This window comes from Marmota monax, unplaced genomic scaffold (assembly GCF_021218885.2).
Source record: "Marmota monax isolate L192 unplaced genomic scaffold, Marmota_monax_Labrador192_F-V1.1 WCK01_AAM20220418_F8-fsc00126, whole genome shotgun sequence".
Lineage (NCBI taxonomy): Eukaryota > Metazoa > Chordata > Mammalia > Rodentia > Sciuridae > Marmota > Marmota monax.
In genome coordinates, this window is record NW_026695245.1 from 1,686,812 (window position 1) to 1,704,925 (window position 18,114).

An 18,114-nucleotide genomic window follows, 5' to 3' on the forward strand; every position below is an offset into this window, starting at 1 on the left:
AATTTATATTTTTTAAAATCTTTTTCTGGTGCTGGGGGTAGAACAGAAGGCCCATTTTTCTGCTAGGCAAACTCTCTACCACTGAGATACATCTTCAACCCTTAGAATCCTGTATCTTAAATTCCATTTAAGCTGTCTTCAGAATAGAAAATGGTTCCAATTACTTGTTGCTGTTAGTACAATTTGAAAAACAAAACTGATCATCTGAGTAATTCAGTACAATGTAATAACTTTTTTTGGTCCTTGTTTAAGATTCATTAAAAAATAAATCATGTCTGACTAGGTACATGTTGAGGAACAGCATTAAATGTATAGACTTGTTAGTAAACTAAGGTTAGTGAGAATTAAGCTTTTTCCCCTTAATAAACAAAAGTTGTGAAGCCAGTTGTTTCTAACAGGAAAAAAATATGTACCAAACAATTTACTATGGTTTCTTTTAAGGTCTTTTTTTAGGAAATAATTTCATTTTGGACCTGAATTCATATACTTTAATCTGATAAAACTTTTGACTTATTTTCATTATTTTAATTCATAGTTAATATGTGTTGGAATTTTTACCTTAAATATTGTTGAGAGCCGCAGCCCAGTCAGAATGACACCTGGCATTTGCCAGAGGGAATGGTTGAAAGGTGACGCCAGCGAACCATTGAGATGATGATTTGAATTAAGCTATATATAATTGCTGTGATGATGCTGGATTGATTGAATTGTCTATTTGACCTTTACTGTAAAGCCGCAATAGGGCGGCTCTTGCTGCCTCTGGCGCCGCTACTTTGGAGTTCCCTTGCAGTTCTCCTGGGGGTGGAGGGAGTGTGTTTCCCCTGTGGTGCGTGCAGTGCCGGTGAGAGTTGGAGAATAAAGAGTTGCTGTTTGAATCTACAAGGCTTTGTGGCGGCTTGGTTATTTGTGCCCAGCCAGACTGCGGCAAAATATATTATTACTTGGAATTATTTTGCAGAGGAAGTAGGAAAAATTGAAGTGTTATTGATGTTAAGCTAACAAATCTTCTATAGAAATGATTGGAATGTTTATATTTAAGCATATAGGAATAGTTTTTTTAATACTGATATTTGTTTTGTTTTAATAGGTATCAGCAGATGTTGCATACAAACTTGGTATACCTTGCTACAATAGCAGATTCTAATCAAAATATGCAGTCTCTTTTACCAGCAGTAAGTACCTTTAAAATAGTGTGAAGTAGATAGTCTTTATAGTCTTTATAGTTAAGGTATAACACATTTTTGTTTAGTGATTTTTGAGTTTTGTTTAGTAAACCTTGAATTATTTTGAGAACTTGAAAGTACACAATATTATCTAAAAGCTTTATTATTTTGCTCTCATTTAATTTGAATTAATCTAGCTAGAATCAGTTCTTATCCTCAGAAAGTTGTATCTACTCACCCATGCACCCACCTACTTGCCCACCTACCTATATGTTTATCTTTTTAATTTTAATTACACAAGTAATTTGCTAATGTATCTGGAATATTTCACAGCAAATACCAGACATCCTATAATTTCACTAATAAATGTTTCAGTATACATTTCTGGTAGATAAGACCATTATCCTACCCAATAAAGTTAACTATGATTTCTTAACATCTTGTGATAACCAATCTGTTTGCATTTTTCCATCAGTTATCCCATAATGTCTAAAAGTTTTAAAGTTCAGTTGCTTCAGAATATAAACAAGGTCTGTGGATTGCATTGGTTGGTATATGTATTAAGTTTCTTTCAATGTATCAGTTTGTCCTTTTAAATTTGCATTTATTAGAGAAATTGAGTCATCTACCATATAAATTTTATCACATTCTGGATTGTATCCTCCTGATCATTGTCCATGTTTCCTCAATCTCTTATTTCATATAAATTGATAATTGGGTAGAGAGGCTTAATTATAGATAAGTTTGGGTTTTGGTTGGTGGTAGGTACTATGTACTTCTTAGGGTATCACATCAGGAAAAACATGTTTGATGATATTTTTAGCAGTGTTAAAATTGATCAGTGAGAATTGGTAATGCCAATCTGATCAGTCCATTTTGAAGCTTACTATCTACCTTTCACCGAATTGTTTTAGTAGTCATTTATGTTTATTGAGGGTCCTATATTTCATTTTGGGATCACAAAATGGCAGATTTCTATTTTACAATTCTCTTACAGTTAGTAAAATAAAAACTTCCTTTTATTGAATTCTTGGTTATACTGAAATTAAAAAAAAAAAAAAACATTAGGAGAGTCAGGATAAAGGCTTAATGCTATCCCTTTATGAGTTTTCAGAATAACCAGTTGGTCCTTACAACCAGCCAGTATGACCAGTGGTTTTGTTTTTACATTTATTTGAATTTACAGATTTTAATTTGAGAATTAAAAAAAAATTGATCGATTATACTGGGTTTATTGAACCCAAGGTGCTTTATCACTGAGCTATATGTCTATTCCTTTTTATTTTTTATTTTCTCACTAAGTTACCCAGGCTGACCTTGAACTTGAGTGCCTCAGCCTCCCAGAGTTGCTGGGTTTACAGGCATGTGCTGCCATCCTCAGTGTTTTTATTAGGTTATTTTGTCTAGGCTGGTCTTGAACTCCTGAGCTCAAGCCTTATCCTCCTGCATGTTGGTACTATAGGTGAACAATACTGTATTCAGCTTCAATTTTTATATTTTTAATATTTAAATTCATTGCAATCATTGTTTTTATTTTTTAATTTTTCTTTTGGTGCTAGAGATTGAACCCAGGGGTGTTTTCTCACTGAGTTACATCCACAGTCCTTTTTATTTTTTGTTTTTAGATAAGGTCTTGCTAAGTTGCTGAGGCTAGCCTCAAAGTTGTACTCCTTCTGCTTCTGCCTTTAGAGTTACTAGGGATGTGCTACCATGCCCAGTGTAGTTATTCGTTATGATACTCAAATTATCTTTCTTTGATCAGGGGAAGCCTCTTCATTTGGCTCCTATGTGCTTCTGTTGTGACTCTGGTATTATTTTATAGCTTCTTTGATTTTGTGATTTGAGAGATCAGAGTGATTTATTTTATGTCTTAGGCCTGGAATCAACAGTGTTTTCAAGAAGTTTTTTTATTTTTCTAACGACAACTGGTATTTAGAGATCAAAATTTGAATTCTTGGAGCACTCTTTATTAATTAAATATTGAGATCTTAGTGATAGCTCTACTTTAGGAAAAGATTTTTATTTAGTTTTGAGTTTATGTATTTCTATCTTCTCTCTTAATCTAAAAATCTATGTTCCTTAATGACATTACTATAGTTCCTTATTTGCTTTGTACTCCTTTATATAAGGAATATTTTAAATATAATGATACCAAGATTACTAGTAACAGTAAGATATTTGTCCATAAGATAGATCATATTGTGTTATTTAATCAATTAATTTTGTTTTGAACTTGAAATAGTTCTTTGTGTGACTTTTGTCATAAACTTCATTATCAACCAAGTAAAATTTAGTTTTGTGATTACGAGGAGGAATAAGTTTATTTTCATTTGTTTACATATGAGTAGCTCTCTGTACCAGTGTTAATTAGTGGAAAACTAAAACATTTTTTCTCTGTTTTCTGATGCCACTTCTGACATATATCAAGTGTCTGTACATTTGTTGTTCTGTGTCTGATGTCTGTTCTGTTCCATTGGTCTATTTTCATAAATTCTACATTATCTTGTCACATTTGATGTTTATTAAACAAGTTCGTACTCTTTTTTTCTTTTCTTTTTTTTTTTTTTTAATTTTTTTTATTGGTTGTTCAAAACATTATAAAGCTCTTCACATATCATATTTCATACATTAGATTCAAGTTGGTTATGAACTCCCAATTTTACCCCAAATACAGATTGCAGAATCACATCGGTTACACATCCACATTTTTACATAATGCCCTATTAGTAACTGTTGTATTCTGCTACCTTTCCTATCCTCTACCATCCCCCCTCCCTCCCCTCCCATCTTCTCTCTCTACCCCATCCACTGTAATTCATATCTCTCCTTGTTTATTTTCCCATTCCCCTCACAACCTCTTATATGTAATTTTGTATAACAATGAGGGTCTCCCTCCATTACCATGCAATTTCCCTTTTCTCTCCCTTTCCATCCCAACTCATGTATCTGTTTAATGTTAATCTTTTCTTCCTGCTCTTCCTCCCTGCTCTGTTCTTAGTTGCTCTCCTTATATCAAAGAAGACATTTGGTATTTGTTTTTTAGGGATTGGCCAGCTTCACTAAGCATAATCTGCTCTAGTGCCATCCATTTCCCTGCAAATTCTATGATTTTGTCATTTTTTAGTGCTGCGTAATACTCCATGGTGTATAAATGCCACATTTTTTTTATCCATTCATCTATTGAAGGGCATCTGGGTTGGTTCCACAGTCTAGCAATTGTGAATTGTGCTGCTATGAACATCGATGTAGCAGTATCCCTGTAGTACGCTCTTTTAAGGTCTTCAGGGAAAAGTCCAAGAAGGGCAATAGCTGGGTCAAATGGTGGTTCCATTCCCAGCTTTCCCAGGAGTCTCCATACTGTTTTCCAGATTGGCCGCACCAGTTTGCAGTCCCACCAGCAATGTACAAGAGTACCCTTTTCCCCACATCCTCTCCAGCACTTGTTGTTGTTTGACTTCATAATGGCTGCCAATCTTACTGGAGTGAGATGGTATCTTAGGGTGGTTTTGATTTGCATTTCTCTGACTGCTAGAGATGGTGAGCATTTTTTCATGTACTTGTTGATTGATTGTATGTCCTCCTCTGAGAAGTGTCTGTTCAGGTCTTTGGCCCATTTGTTGATTGGGTTATTTGTTTTCTTATTGTTTAATTTTTTGAGTTCTTTGTATACTCTGGATATTAGGGCTCTATCTGAAGTGTGAGGAGTAAAAATTTGTTCCCATGATGTAGGCTCCCTATTTACCTCTTTTATTGTTTCTCTTGCTGAGAGAAAACTTTTCAGTTTAAGTAAGTCCCATTTGTTGATTTTTGTTATCAACTTTTGTGCTATGGGTGTCCTATTAAGGAATTTGGAGCCCGACCCTACAATATGTAGATCGGAGCCAACTTTTTCTTCTATCAGACGCAGTGTCTCTGATTTGATATCTAGCTCCTTGATCCACTTTGAGTTAACTTTTGTGCATGGCGAGAGGAGGGGATTCAATTTCATTTTGTTGCATATGGATTTCCAGTTTTCCCAGCACCATTTGTTGAAGATGCTATCCTCCCTCCATTGCATGCTTTTAGCTCCTTTATCAAATATAAGATAGTTGTAGCTTTGTGGATTAGTCTCTGTGTCCTCTATTCTGTACCATTGGTCCACCCTCCTGTTTTGGTACCAGTACCATGCTGTTTTTGTTACTATTGCTCTGTAATATAGTTTTAAGTCTGGTATCGCTATACCGCCTGATTCACACTTCCTGCTTAGAATTGCTTTTGCTATTCTGGGTCTTTTATTTTTCCATATGAATTTCATGATTGCTTTATCCATTTCTACAAGAAATGCCGTTGGGATTTTGATTGGCATTGCATTAAACCTATAGAGAACTTTTGGTAATATCGCCATTTTGATGATGTTAGTTCTGCCTATCCATGAACAGGGTATATTTTTCCATCTTCTAAGGTCTTCTTCTACTTCTCTTTTTAGGGTTTTGTAGTTTTCATTATATAAATCTTTCACCTCTCTTGTTAGGTTGATTCCCAAGTATTTTATTTTTTTTGAGGATATTGTGAATGGAGTGTTTTTCCTCATTTCCGTTTCAGAAGTTTTGTCGCTGATATACAGAAATGCCTTTGATTTATGCGTGTTGATTTTATATCCTGCCACTTTGCTGAATTCATTTATTAGTTCTAGTAGTTTTTTTGTAGACCCTTTTGGGTCTTCTAGGTATAGAATCATGTCATCTGCAAATAGTGATAATTTAAGTTCTTCCTTTCCTATTTTTATGCCTTTAATTTCTTTCGTCTGTCTAATTGCTCTGGCCAGTGTTTCGAGAACTATATTGAATAGAAGTGGTGATAGAGGGCATCCCTGTCTTGTTCCAGATTTTAGGGGGAATGCCTTCAATTTTTCTCCATTGAGAATGATGCTAGCCTGAGGCTTAGCATAGATAGCTTTTACAATGTCGAGGTAAGTTCCTGTTATCCCTAGTTTTTCTAATGTTTTGAACATAAAGGGATGCTGTACTTTGTCGAATGCTTTTTCTGCGTCTATTGAGATGATCATATGGTTCTTATTTTTAAGTCTATTGATGTGGTGAATAACATTTATTGATTTCCGTATATTGAACCATCCTTGCATCCCAGGGATGAATCCAACTTGATCATGGTGCACAATTTTTTTGATGTGCCTTTGTATCCGGTTCGCCAGAATTTTATTGAGGATTTTTGCATCTATGTTCATCAGAGATATTGGTCTGTAGTTTTCTTTCTTTGAGGTGTCTTTGTCTGGTTTCGGAATCAGGGTGATGTTGGCCTCATAGAGTGAATTTGGCAGAGCTCCTTCTTTTTCTATTTCCTGAAATAACTTGAAAAGTATTGGTATTAATTCTTCCTTAAAGGTTTTGTAAAACTCCGCTGTATACCCATCCGGTCCTGGGCTTTTCTTGGTTGGAAGTCTTTTGATTGCTTCTTCTATTTCATCTATTGTTATTGGTCTGTTTAAGTTGTGAGTATCCTCCTGACTCAGTCTGGGCAAATCATATGACTTAAGGAATTTATCAATGTCTTCACTATCTTCTATTTTATTGGAATATAGGTTTTCAAAATAATTTCTAATTGTCTTCTGTATTTCTGTAGTGTCTGTTGTGATATTGCCTTTTTCATCCCGTATGTTAGTGATTTGAGTTCTCTCTCTTCTTCTCTTCGTTAGCATGGCTAAGGGTCTGTCGATCTTATTTATTTTTTCAAAGAACCAAGTTTTAGTTTTGTTAATTTTTTCAATAGTTTCTTTTGTTTCAATTTCATTGATTTCCGCTCTGATTTTAATTATTTCTTGCCTTCTGCTACTCTTTTTTTCTTTTCCTCAAAAAATAAGTGTCCTGGCTGTTAGTCATTTGCATTTCTATATATCCTTAAGTATCATCATGTCATGTTACATACATACATACATACATACTTATATTGGGATTTTCATTGATATCACCTTGACTTTAAGTTAATTTGTGAAGAATTGATCTTTATAAAATTACGTTTTCCAAATCATGAGTATTGCACATATTTTCATTTATTTACTTCTTTCAAGTCTGTCAAGGAAGTTTTATGATTTTCTTTCAGGCTTTGAATATCTCTTATTGGACTTATTGCTAGGTATTTTATATTTTTTGGAGTTCTTGATTTTTAAGTTTTATTTTCTAACTACAGTTGCTATTTACATGGAAATGCAATTGATTTGGAATCTCAGAATCTTGTTCATTTTTATTTCTAACAGTTTTTCTGTAGATGACTTTGTTTTCTATATTCACAATCATCATTTGTGAATAGAAAAGAAAAATTTTTTTTGCCAATTCTTACACCTTTTATTTCTTTCTCTTGCCTTACTTCTCTGGCTAGGATCTCCAGTACATTCCTGAATAGAAGTGGTACTAGAGAACATCCTTGTCTTGTTCCTGATCTCAAAGGGAAAGTTTTCACTGTTTGACTATTATAATTATGATGTTTAATAATGTTCATCACATTCCACCATCATTTCTAACTCCAAGTCCCTTCCCTTCCCCTTCCACCCCTCTTTGTGATTGATATTATTATCCAAAGTACATGTATGAAGACATGAATTACTGTGAATGTACTTTGTATACAACCAAAGATATGAAAAATTGTGCCCTATATGTGTAATAAGAATTGTAATGCATTCTGCTGTCATAAATAAATAAAAAAATTAATTAAGAAAAAAGAAAGAATGAAATATAAAAAAAATAAGTATGATGTTTGCTGTAGTATTGTATAGATACCTTTTATCAGAATAAAGGAGTTCCCTCTGTTTCTGGCGGGCCAAGTAAGAATTGATACCTTGAATGGATTTAAAACTTTATAAAGTAATTTTATTGCATTTAATGAAATGATCAAAAGCTTTTTCTTCTTTAAACTGTTAATGTGATAAATTACACTGATTGATTTTTAAATTTTTAGTCTCTCATTCTTATAATTAACTTCCTTGTTCATGACATACTTGGTCACAATTTAAAAAAATTGCTGCACTAGCACAATTCACAATAGCTAAATTGTGGAACGAACCTAGATGCCCTTCAGTAAATGAATGGATAAAGAAAATGTGGTATATATTCACAATAGAATATTACTCTGCATTAAAAGAGAATAAAATTATGGTGTTTGCAGGTAAATGGATGGAATTGGAGAATATAATGCTAAGTGAAGTAAGCTAATCCACAAAAAACCAAATGCTGAAGTTTTCTCTGATATAAGGATGCTGATTCATAATGTGGATGGGGTGGGGAGCATGGGAGGAATAGATGAACTTTAGATAGGGCAAAGGGGAGGGAGAAGAAGGGAGGGGGTATGGGGGTAGGAAAGACCATGGAATGAGATGGACATCATTTCCCTAATAAGTACATGTAAGAAGACACACACACGCATGCAAAAATTTTGCTGCACTTAATTTATTAAATTTTGATCAGGATTTTTGCATCTTTGTTGATGAGTGTAAATTTTCCTTTCTTATAATGCCGTTGTCTTTTTTATTTTTATTTGAGATTATGTGGTGTCATAAAATGAGCTAGAGAATTTTCCCACTTTTTTTTTTTCTGGAAGAATGTGCAAAATATGACTGCCATTTATTTTTAAAATGATCATTATATTATTTTAGAAAAGCCATGTCATTCTAGAGTTTTCTTTGTGAGAAAACTTCTGTGTACTTATTCTTTAATGATTGATTATAGGATAGCTTATATATACCCATACATATATATTCTTTTTTCTTTTCTTTTTGGTACTAGTGATTGAAGCCAATGGTGCATAACCACTGAGCTACTTTGCCAGTCCTTTTTATGTTTTTACTCTGAGAAAGAGTCTTGCTGAGTTGCCTAGGCTGGACTTGAACTTGTGATCCTGCTTGTTTCCCAGGTTGCTAGGATTGTAGATTTGGGCCATTGTGCCCAGCTATTTTAGTCTTTTGAAGAATCATTTTGGGCTTTTTTTGAGGCTGCTTTTCTTTTTGATTTTTTTTTAGTTATAGATAGATACAATATCTTTATTTATTTTTATGTGGTGCTGAAGATTGAACCCAATGCCTCACGCATGCTAGGCAAGCACTTTATCACTGAGCCACCACCCCAGGTCTCATTTTTGACTTTTTTATCTTTTTCTTTTGTAGCATTTTTCAAACTTTTTGGTCTCAGAACCCCATTACATTCTGAAAATTTTTTGAGAACTCCAGAGAGCTTTCTCTTTATATCTTTTCTTTTTAATTTTTCTCATATCTTAATTTAATATTGAGAAATGAAAAAATTATTAGTTCTTTAAGTAACATTTTTGAAAGGAAAATAAATGAATAGCATCATTTTTATATTTTTGCATATTTCTTTTAAATGTCTGGCTTAATAGAAGCCACCTGTATTTTTTTTATCTATTTATGAATTTAGTAATTTGGAATTTTTTTTTTTTCAATTCAAGTAAAGAAAATCCAGTCTTAGGTATATAGTTAGAAAAGGGAAAGCTATTTAGTAGCCTTTTCGATTGTTCTGTATAATTTTCTTTGATGTTACAACAGACCTCCAAGTTTCTTTTTTTTTTCTTCCAAAGCTTAGTTGCAGTATAGAGTCCTAAATTATATCGATATATGATTTTACTCTGGTACATTAAATTCTGTTGGTTTTATACTTTGAATAGATCTTTTATTCATATATAATTTTACAATATCATGCACTGGTTATTTGGAAAATAAAAGTTTGCTGAGTTAGGCAGATTTTCCATATATTGACATTTTGTGATGTGATACTGAAGATGACATTTGATAAAATTACTTCTGGTCTCACCAGGAAAGCATTGGGAATTTGTCAGGCTTGAAGTAGTAGATATGTTTGTAACATTTTCAATTTTTATTCAAAATCTTAAATTTGATCTTGGCAATAAATGCTTTCTCTGGTTTTCACGGTTCGTTACTATTTGTTTTTAAGAAAATATGTGCAAGTACCCAAACCTGGATAAGTATAGTTAACAGTTATTATTTCAAGTAAAAATGGTGTTCCGTGAATATGATGCTTAATTCAATTAGCAAATCACAAAGTGCTTTTTTTTTATTGGTTGTTCAAAACATTACAAAGCTCTTGACATCATATTTCATACATTTGATTCAAGTGGGTTATGAACTCCCATTTTTACCCCGTATACAGACATACTAGTGGCTGTTGTATTCTGCTATCTTTCCTATCCTCTACTATCCCCCCTCCCCTCCCCTCCCATCTTCTCTCTCTATCCCATCTACTGTAATTCATTTCTCTCCCTTGATTTTTTTTCCCTTTTCCCTCACATCCTCTTATATGTAATTTTGTATAACAATGAGGGTCTCCTTCCATTTCCATGCAATTTCCCTTCTCTCTCCCTTTCCCTCCCACCTCTCGTCCCTGTTTAATGTTAATCTTTTTCTCATGCTCTTCCTCCCTGCTCTGTTTTCAGTTGCTCTCCTTATATCAAAGAAGACATTTGGCATTTGTTTTTTAGGGATTGGCTAGCTTCACTTAGCATAATCTGCTCTAATGCCATCCATTTCCCTGCAAATTCCATGATTTTGTCATTTTTTAGTGCTGAGTAATACTCCATTGTGTATAAATGCCACATTTTTTAATCCATTCATCTATTGAAGGGCATCTAAGTTGGTTCCACAGTCTAGCTATTGTGAATTGTGCTGCTATGAACATCAATGTAGCAGTATCCCTATAGTACGCTCTTTTAAGTTCTTCAGGGAATAGTCCGAGAAGGGCAATAGCTGGGTCAAATGGTGGTTCCATTCCCAGCTTTCCCAGGAATCTCCATACTGCTTTCCAAATTGGCCGCACCAATTTGCAGTCCCACCAGCAATGTACAAGTATACCCTTTTCCCCACATCCTCGCCAGCACTTGTTGTTTGACTTCATAATGGCTGCCAATCTTACTGGAGTGAGATGGTATCTTAGGGTGGTTTTGATTTGCATTTCTCTGACTGCTAGAGATGGTGAGCATTTTTTCATGTACTTGTTGATTGATTGTATATCCTCCTCTGAAAAGTGTCTGTTCAGGTCCTTGGCCCATTTGTTGATTGGGTTATTTGTTTTCTTATTGCTTAATTTTTTGAGTTCTTTGTATACTCTGGATATTAGGGCTCTATCTGAAGTGTGAGGAGTAAAGATTTGTTCCCAGGATGTAGGCTCCCTATTTACCTCTCTTATTGTTTCTCTTGCTGAGAAAAAACTTTTTAGTTTGAGTAAGTCCCATTTGTTGATTCTTGTTTTTAACTCTTGTGCTATGGGTGTCCTATTAAGGAATTTGGAGCCCGACCCCACAATATGTAGATCGGAGCCAACTTTTTCTTCTATCAGACGCAGAGTCTCACAAAGTGCTTTTTTAAAAAATCTATATTTATTATTTTGCCACATGTCACAGCATATTTATTTATTTGAATAAACATGAAAGAACTTTCCAGTATAGCTACACCAGTAAGACAAGGGGTGTTTACGTCCTTAACTATGCCTTCTAGGGGCTGACAGTGACTTTGAGGTTTTATAGAAGGGTGAATGAGGGCAGTGGTGGGGGTTCCATGTAACCAGAGGGATGCACAGCTTCCAAAGCAGGTGAGGTCTGTCCATCATTATTTTAGGATTGGCCAGGCTTGTCTGTGATAAGAAAGTTGCTCTTGTCTTGGGGATAGTCAGTATGTTTATGGGATCAGACCTGTTTCTGGAATCCAAGGTGACTTGGATCTAAGGAGACAGATGCAAAATGACACAAGAGTTGCTAGGTCTTTAATCCTGCTTTTAGCCACCCATTGGACATTTGCAGGCAAAAGTGAAGAGTCTTAAGTCCTTGTTACAATTCCCCCTGGTTTCTTCATTCCTCAATCTTGAGGGAACTAGGGCAGTCTGGCTTTACAGATCTCTTAGCCTGATGATAACTATCTCTTTGAACAATGGCTTAAGCAAATAAGTGAAAAGGGTCAGATTTTTTTAGCCAGAGTCAGATTTTGGGGCCCATACAGTCCAACAAGTTTGTTTTTCTTTTTCACCAAATGGTGGTAAAAAGCAGCCAATACTGTTCCTCAGTGGAAAGAAAGCAAGAGACCCTGAAGTGAATGTACTTTTGGCAACCCCATGGGTCCCTCTTTTTCTGCCCTTTTTGTTTTAGGTTGTATAGTTGCAAGTGGCTAATGCTCAAATGGTATGCTTTCTCCTTGCATGGCTTTTCCAAACTGTTGCCAGAGTCCTAGGCCAGATTCCTGACTGATACGATAATGAAAACCAATTATATCATTATCAGTAAATCATATCCACCCACTTTCCTTCAAAACTGGGAAGACAAGGGGACCCATGTCCTTAATCCTGCTTCCTGTCACGGGATGTTTAAAGGACATGGAGAATTTAATAAATTAATAATTTTTTACTGCTTAATGAAAGTACATTTTAAAGTATAACTGGCTTTTTCTAAATACAGTGATTAATAGTAAAGTATTTGCTCTTGCTTCAATTCATAATGTTTCAGCAGTTACATCTTCTGTTGCTTGTGCACCATCATTATAAATATTAATATAGCATACAAGACAAACAGTATTTTAGTATTCTTTTGGAAATAGTTTTGCCCTTGGGGACTTCTTTAAAGTGTCTGGAGGGGCGGGGGCTATAACTCAGTGGCAGAGTGCTTGCCTTGCAGGTGTGAGGTACTGGGTTTGATCCTCAACACCACATAAAAATAAATAAAAAATAAAGGCATGCTGTCCAGCTACAACTACCTATATATATCTATCTATCACTGGGTTTACTTTTTTAAAAAGTGTCTGGAGGACCACACTTTAAGAACCATTGCTCTATTATATGTTTTTGTTTATAATTAAACTTTGAACTTTGTTTCCTTTTTTTTTTTTCCTGACTTTTTGGTTTATTTTGCTGTTCTGAGTTTTGAGATGATTGCTTTCTTCTGCAATATTCAACCTTCCGTATCCATATTAATACAGTATTTAAGGGCATTTTCTTCTAGTCATGGTTCTGATATGTGCTGTATATTGTATTTATTCAGTTCCAAGTATTTTAAAAATTTAAAATTTATTTCTTTTTTATGGAAGAGTTGATGAAATTTTAATTTCCAGACTTTGAGGAATTTTATTATTTTCTTAATTTTTGGGTTCATTGCATTATAGTTAGATATTATTTTTTATGGCTTTAGTGCTTTGTAATTCTTTGAGAGTTATTTTAGGTTGTAGCATATGACTAATTTTTAAAATGCTTTCTGTGTATTTCAAAAGATTGTGTATTTCATTATTGAAATGCCAAGTTCTAAATGTGTCTGTTGAGTCAAGTGTGTTAATCGATTCTTTTTGTGAACTAACATTTTGCCTCTAATCATGCATTTTGTCTTTAAGTCTGCTTTGTCTAATGTTAGTATCACTAAATGACTTTTCTTTAGTGTTTGCATGGTAGATAGTCATCTTTCTTCTCCCTTGTTTTAGAAATGTGTATTGTGTATAGCTTGTAGATTTAAAAAAAAATTCAGTGTAGATCTTTTATCTTTTAACTGGAACATTAAATTCATTCATATTGAATATATATATATTCAATATGAATGAATTTAAGTTTAAACCTACCAGTGCATTTCCTTTGTCTCAGGTGTTGTATATTCCTTTCCCTGTTCCTTTGTCTTCTTTATAATTGGTTTTCATTATCTTATTTTTTCTTTGCAAGAACTGCTAGAGACTTCAGTGACCTCCTGTTGTCATGTGTTTTAAATCTGTATGTTAGCCTACAAATGATTATTATTTGTTTCTTTTTTTCCCATGTTCTTTTTTTTTTAATATTAGTTCTAATCAATTATACATGATAGTAGAAGGCTCTTCAATTCATTGTACACAAATGGAGCAGAATTTTCACTTCTCTGGTTGTGAAAAGAGTCACATCATTCGTGCATTCATACAATTCGTGTACCTAGGGTAATGATGTCCATCTCATTTCACCATCTTTTCTACCCCTTCCTGCCCTGCCCCCCAACTTTGCTCCATTCAAAGTTCTTCCACTCATCCCATGCCTCCCCACCCCATTATTGATTAGCACCCATTTATCAGAGAAAACATTTCTGCTCCTGTTTTTTGGGGATTGGCTTATTTTGCTTAGCATGATGTTGTTCTTATTTGTTTCTTCTTTTCTTTTCTTTTTTTAGTATTTTTTAGTTGTAGGTGGACACAATACATTTATTTAATTTTTTTATGTGGTGCTGAGGATTGAACCCAGTGCCTCATGCATGGTAGGTGAGTGCTCTCCCTCTGAGCCACAACCCCAGTCCCATATTTATTTGTTTTTTGAAGTCAACATTCCTTAGACTCATCTGAATAGTTGATGCATTTCAGTTCTTACTTCAGTTTCTCTTAGATCAGTTTCAATTCTTAGATCAGTTTCTCTTTTTCCTTCCAGAAGAACATTCTATAATATTGTGGGAGTACAGGTTTGCTGATGACAAATACTTTCAGGGTTTTTGTTTTTGCCCAGTGGCATGGTGGTTGGGGAAGGTATATTTTTGAAAATTCCTTTATTTCAACATAATTTTTTTATTTTTAGTTGTAGGTGGACACAATATCTTTATTTTATTTATTTATATGTGGTGCTGAGGATCTAACCCAGTGTCTCACACGTGCTAGTCAAGTATTCTACCACTGAGCCACAACCTCAGCTGAACATCATTTATCATTCTTGTTTTTTTTTTTTTTTTTCTTTTTTTCCTCTTAGTACTTGGTCAACATCATTCTTCTTCTTCTTTTTAAAATATGCTTTTAGTTGTCAGTGGACCTTAATTTTATTTATTGATAATGTGGTCCTGAGAATCGAACCCAGTGCCTCACACATGCTAGGGAAGTGCTCTGCCACTGAGCCACAACCCAGCCCAACATCATTCTTTAAAACACATTTTTTTGCCAAGGAGAGATTCTGGTTTGGCACTTGTTTTCTATCAGCATGTTGAATTCATCCTGACTTTGTATCTATTGAAAGTATAGATGTCAACCTAATTGTTGCTACTTTGAAGATAGTCTTTTTTTTTTTTTTTTGGACTGGATTTAAGATATTTTGTTTTGTTTCAGTTTTTTTGATATGTCTTGGTGTGGATTTCTTTTTATTTATCATGTTTGGTGCTGGTTGGAAATTTGGAAATCTGTAGGTTGATGTCTTTCAACAGTTTTGTGAAATTTTCAGTCATTACCTCTTCAAGCAGATCTTTTCTGTAAAAATCCAACTAATGTTAGACATCATAACTGAATTTTTGTGTCTCTTAATACCTCCAGATTTTTCCAATCTTTCATTTTCTGGGTATGTATATATATGTATGTATGTATGTATATATTTTCTGAGTAGTTTTCCAGTCTACTATCACTGGGCATAATCTGATACTTACATTTATCTGTTGAATTCTTAATATCTGCTCATAGTTTTTTTTGGGGAAGGGGTACCAGGAATTGAACTCAGGGGCACTTGACCACTGACCTATATCCCCAGCCCTATTTTGTATTTTATTTATAGTCAGGGTCTCACTGAGTTGCTAAGCACCTCACCATTGTTGAGGCTGGCTTTGAACTCTTGATCCTCTTGCCTCAGCCTTCCGAGCTGCTGGGATTACAGGTGTGAACCACCATGCCTGACTCATATATTTTTTTTTTAGTTCTTGAATTTTTAGTTTTAAAATCTGCTCTGCTCTTTGCTGAAATTTTGAACACTCTCAACAATTATTTTTCCAGTATTGGGTAGATTTTAAAACATACCAAAATATTTTAGAGATGAGTCACATATCCAACAACTAGATTCTGCAGTTAACATTTTATTATGTTTGCTTTGTCATACATGTACACACACAAACACATATTTGTTCATCCTTCTATTAATCTGTTTTTCATTTTTTAGGATGGCATTGTTATTTTTAAAGTCTGTCCAAAAATTCTAATATTTGAGATTCTTGTGGGTTTGTGTTCTTTGTCTCCTATCTCTGTTAGTTGTCATTCATGTTATATTGCCTTGTCATATATATTTGATTTTCTTGATTGTGAATCAGGAATTATTTCAGATTTTCATTGTAGAAATAATTTGCTGAGTAGGGTGATACTATCTTCCTCTAAGCAGCATTGTCATTCTCTTTTGCCACGTGTCTAGGGACATAAGCCATCTAGTATCCCTTTAATGGGATTTCATAGATTGAGTGTTCTAGGTATCTTTAGATGAACTGAATTGGGTATACAGACGAAGCAAAGTTTTTTTATACATCTTATTGGGTCAATCTCACTGAGTTTTTTTTTCCTTTTCTAGGATCTTGGATTGATCATTTTTCACTAATTGGCCTGTGCTTTCACATCTGTGAGAAATTTTAAAAATATTTTTCCATCTTTTTTTTTCTTTTGTTTCATTGTTTGAAACAAAAACCTTGTCTGCCTTTGTCTTTACTTTCTTTTAAGTATTAGAATTGAATTCCAGGGGCTGGGGATGTGACTCAAGCAGTAGCGCGCTCGACTGGCATGCGTGCCTCCCGGGTTCGATCCTCAGCACCACATACAAACAAAGATGTTGTGTCTGACGAAAACTAAAAAATAAATATTGAAAAATTCTCTAAAAAAGAATTGAATTCCATTTCTTGTCTATAGAATATTAGTTTTTGGCTTCTCAAATGTGATCATTTCTTTGGAGCAAGAACTAACACTTGAAGAATGACTAGTATGTATTAAGGCCTTTGAATATTTTATTTCATCCTGATAAATAACCCATTCTGTGGTTAAGGAAACTGAGTCTTAGTTAATTAACTTGACTAGAACTTAATAGTTGATAAATGGTAGTACTGAGATTTTAACATAGGTCTTACTGAAAGCAAAGTTTGTGCTTTATGTTGTATTGCTACTAATATGAAATGGAAATAAAAATGTGATCCATCTACTCTTAAATTTGTGCATCAGTGTAGGACTTGGCTAGATCTTCACAGAATTTGAAATGAAATATAATAGGCTGTAGTGTTGTACTGTACTTGGCTGTCCTGTTATACTGTGATGGAAATTAATACTTACTTTTATTTCCTCAAAGTCTGGCATTATGCCTGTACTCCTATGTTACATTAAAGGAAAAAAAAAAAAGAATGCTTCTGCTTATAGTTGGGGATCATATGTTTAAGTGTCAGATTAAGAATTTAGCACATTATTGCTTTGGTGACCTGTAATTGTTTTAGCCATTATTTCCTATTCTAACATGTGTTAAAAATATGTCATGTTCTCATCAGTTCAAATAACTAATTATGACAAGAACTCTTAAGTCAGGGTGTTGAGTGGAGAAGGGAACATTTCTCTTTAGATACTCTTTATCAGAATCTTGTGGGTAGTTCGAGAAGGTGTATTTTGCCATATATTCTGAAGTGATTCTGACATACTCCCTCTGCACTCTTTTTCCTGCTCATGAGTTGAGATTCTCTGTAACTTATGTTTTGGGGTAAAAATGGATTTTGTCTACTTGTCTTGATTTAAAATATTGTCTCCATAAAATGTGGAAGTGTCTTAAAATCTTAAGCAGTATAGCATTTCCAATATGTCCCACGTTCTCTTTCACTTTTATATAAAACACAAGCATTTTTTTAATCAGATTGTGTATTTTAAGATTTAATTACTCATTTCTCTTGCACTTTCTCAGGAAGGTAATAATTCTTGTAAAGCCAATGTGGTAAAATTGAGCTTAGTATAGAAATTCCTTCTGATGCAGCAAATCTCTTAATCCAGAATCTCACCTGTTTCAGAATTATAAGCCCTTGCTGGGTGTGGTGGTGCATGCCTATAATCCCAGTGGCTCAGGAGGCTGAAGTGGGAGGATTTCGAGTTCAAAACTAGCCTCAGCTATTTAGTGAGGCCCTAAGCAATTTAGACCCTGTCTCAAAACAAAACATATAAAACCTACTTTCATCTTCTACCTGCTTTGGATGCAAATAAAAGGTA

At 34.2% G+C, this 18,114-nt stretch overlaps 1 protein-coding gene across 3 annotated transcripts in view; it reads left to right on the top strand.

The window, feature by feature from the left end:
- Ss18 (SS18 subunit of BAF chromatin remodeling complex) overlaps positions 1 to 18,114 on the top strand; it is an 84,747-nt gene that overhangs the window by 13,292 nt on the left and 53,341 nt on the right. For all 3 annotated transcript variants that reach the window (XM_046433425.2, XM_046433434.2, XM_046433442.2), the window contains exon 3: positions 1,088 to 1,172. In XM_046433425.2, coding sequence (XP_046289381.1) covers positions 1,088 to 1,172 — 85 coding nt within the window. The remainder of the gene's footprint in view (positions 1 to 1,087; positions 1,173 to 18,114) is intronic.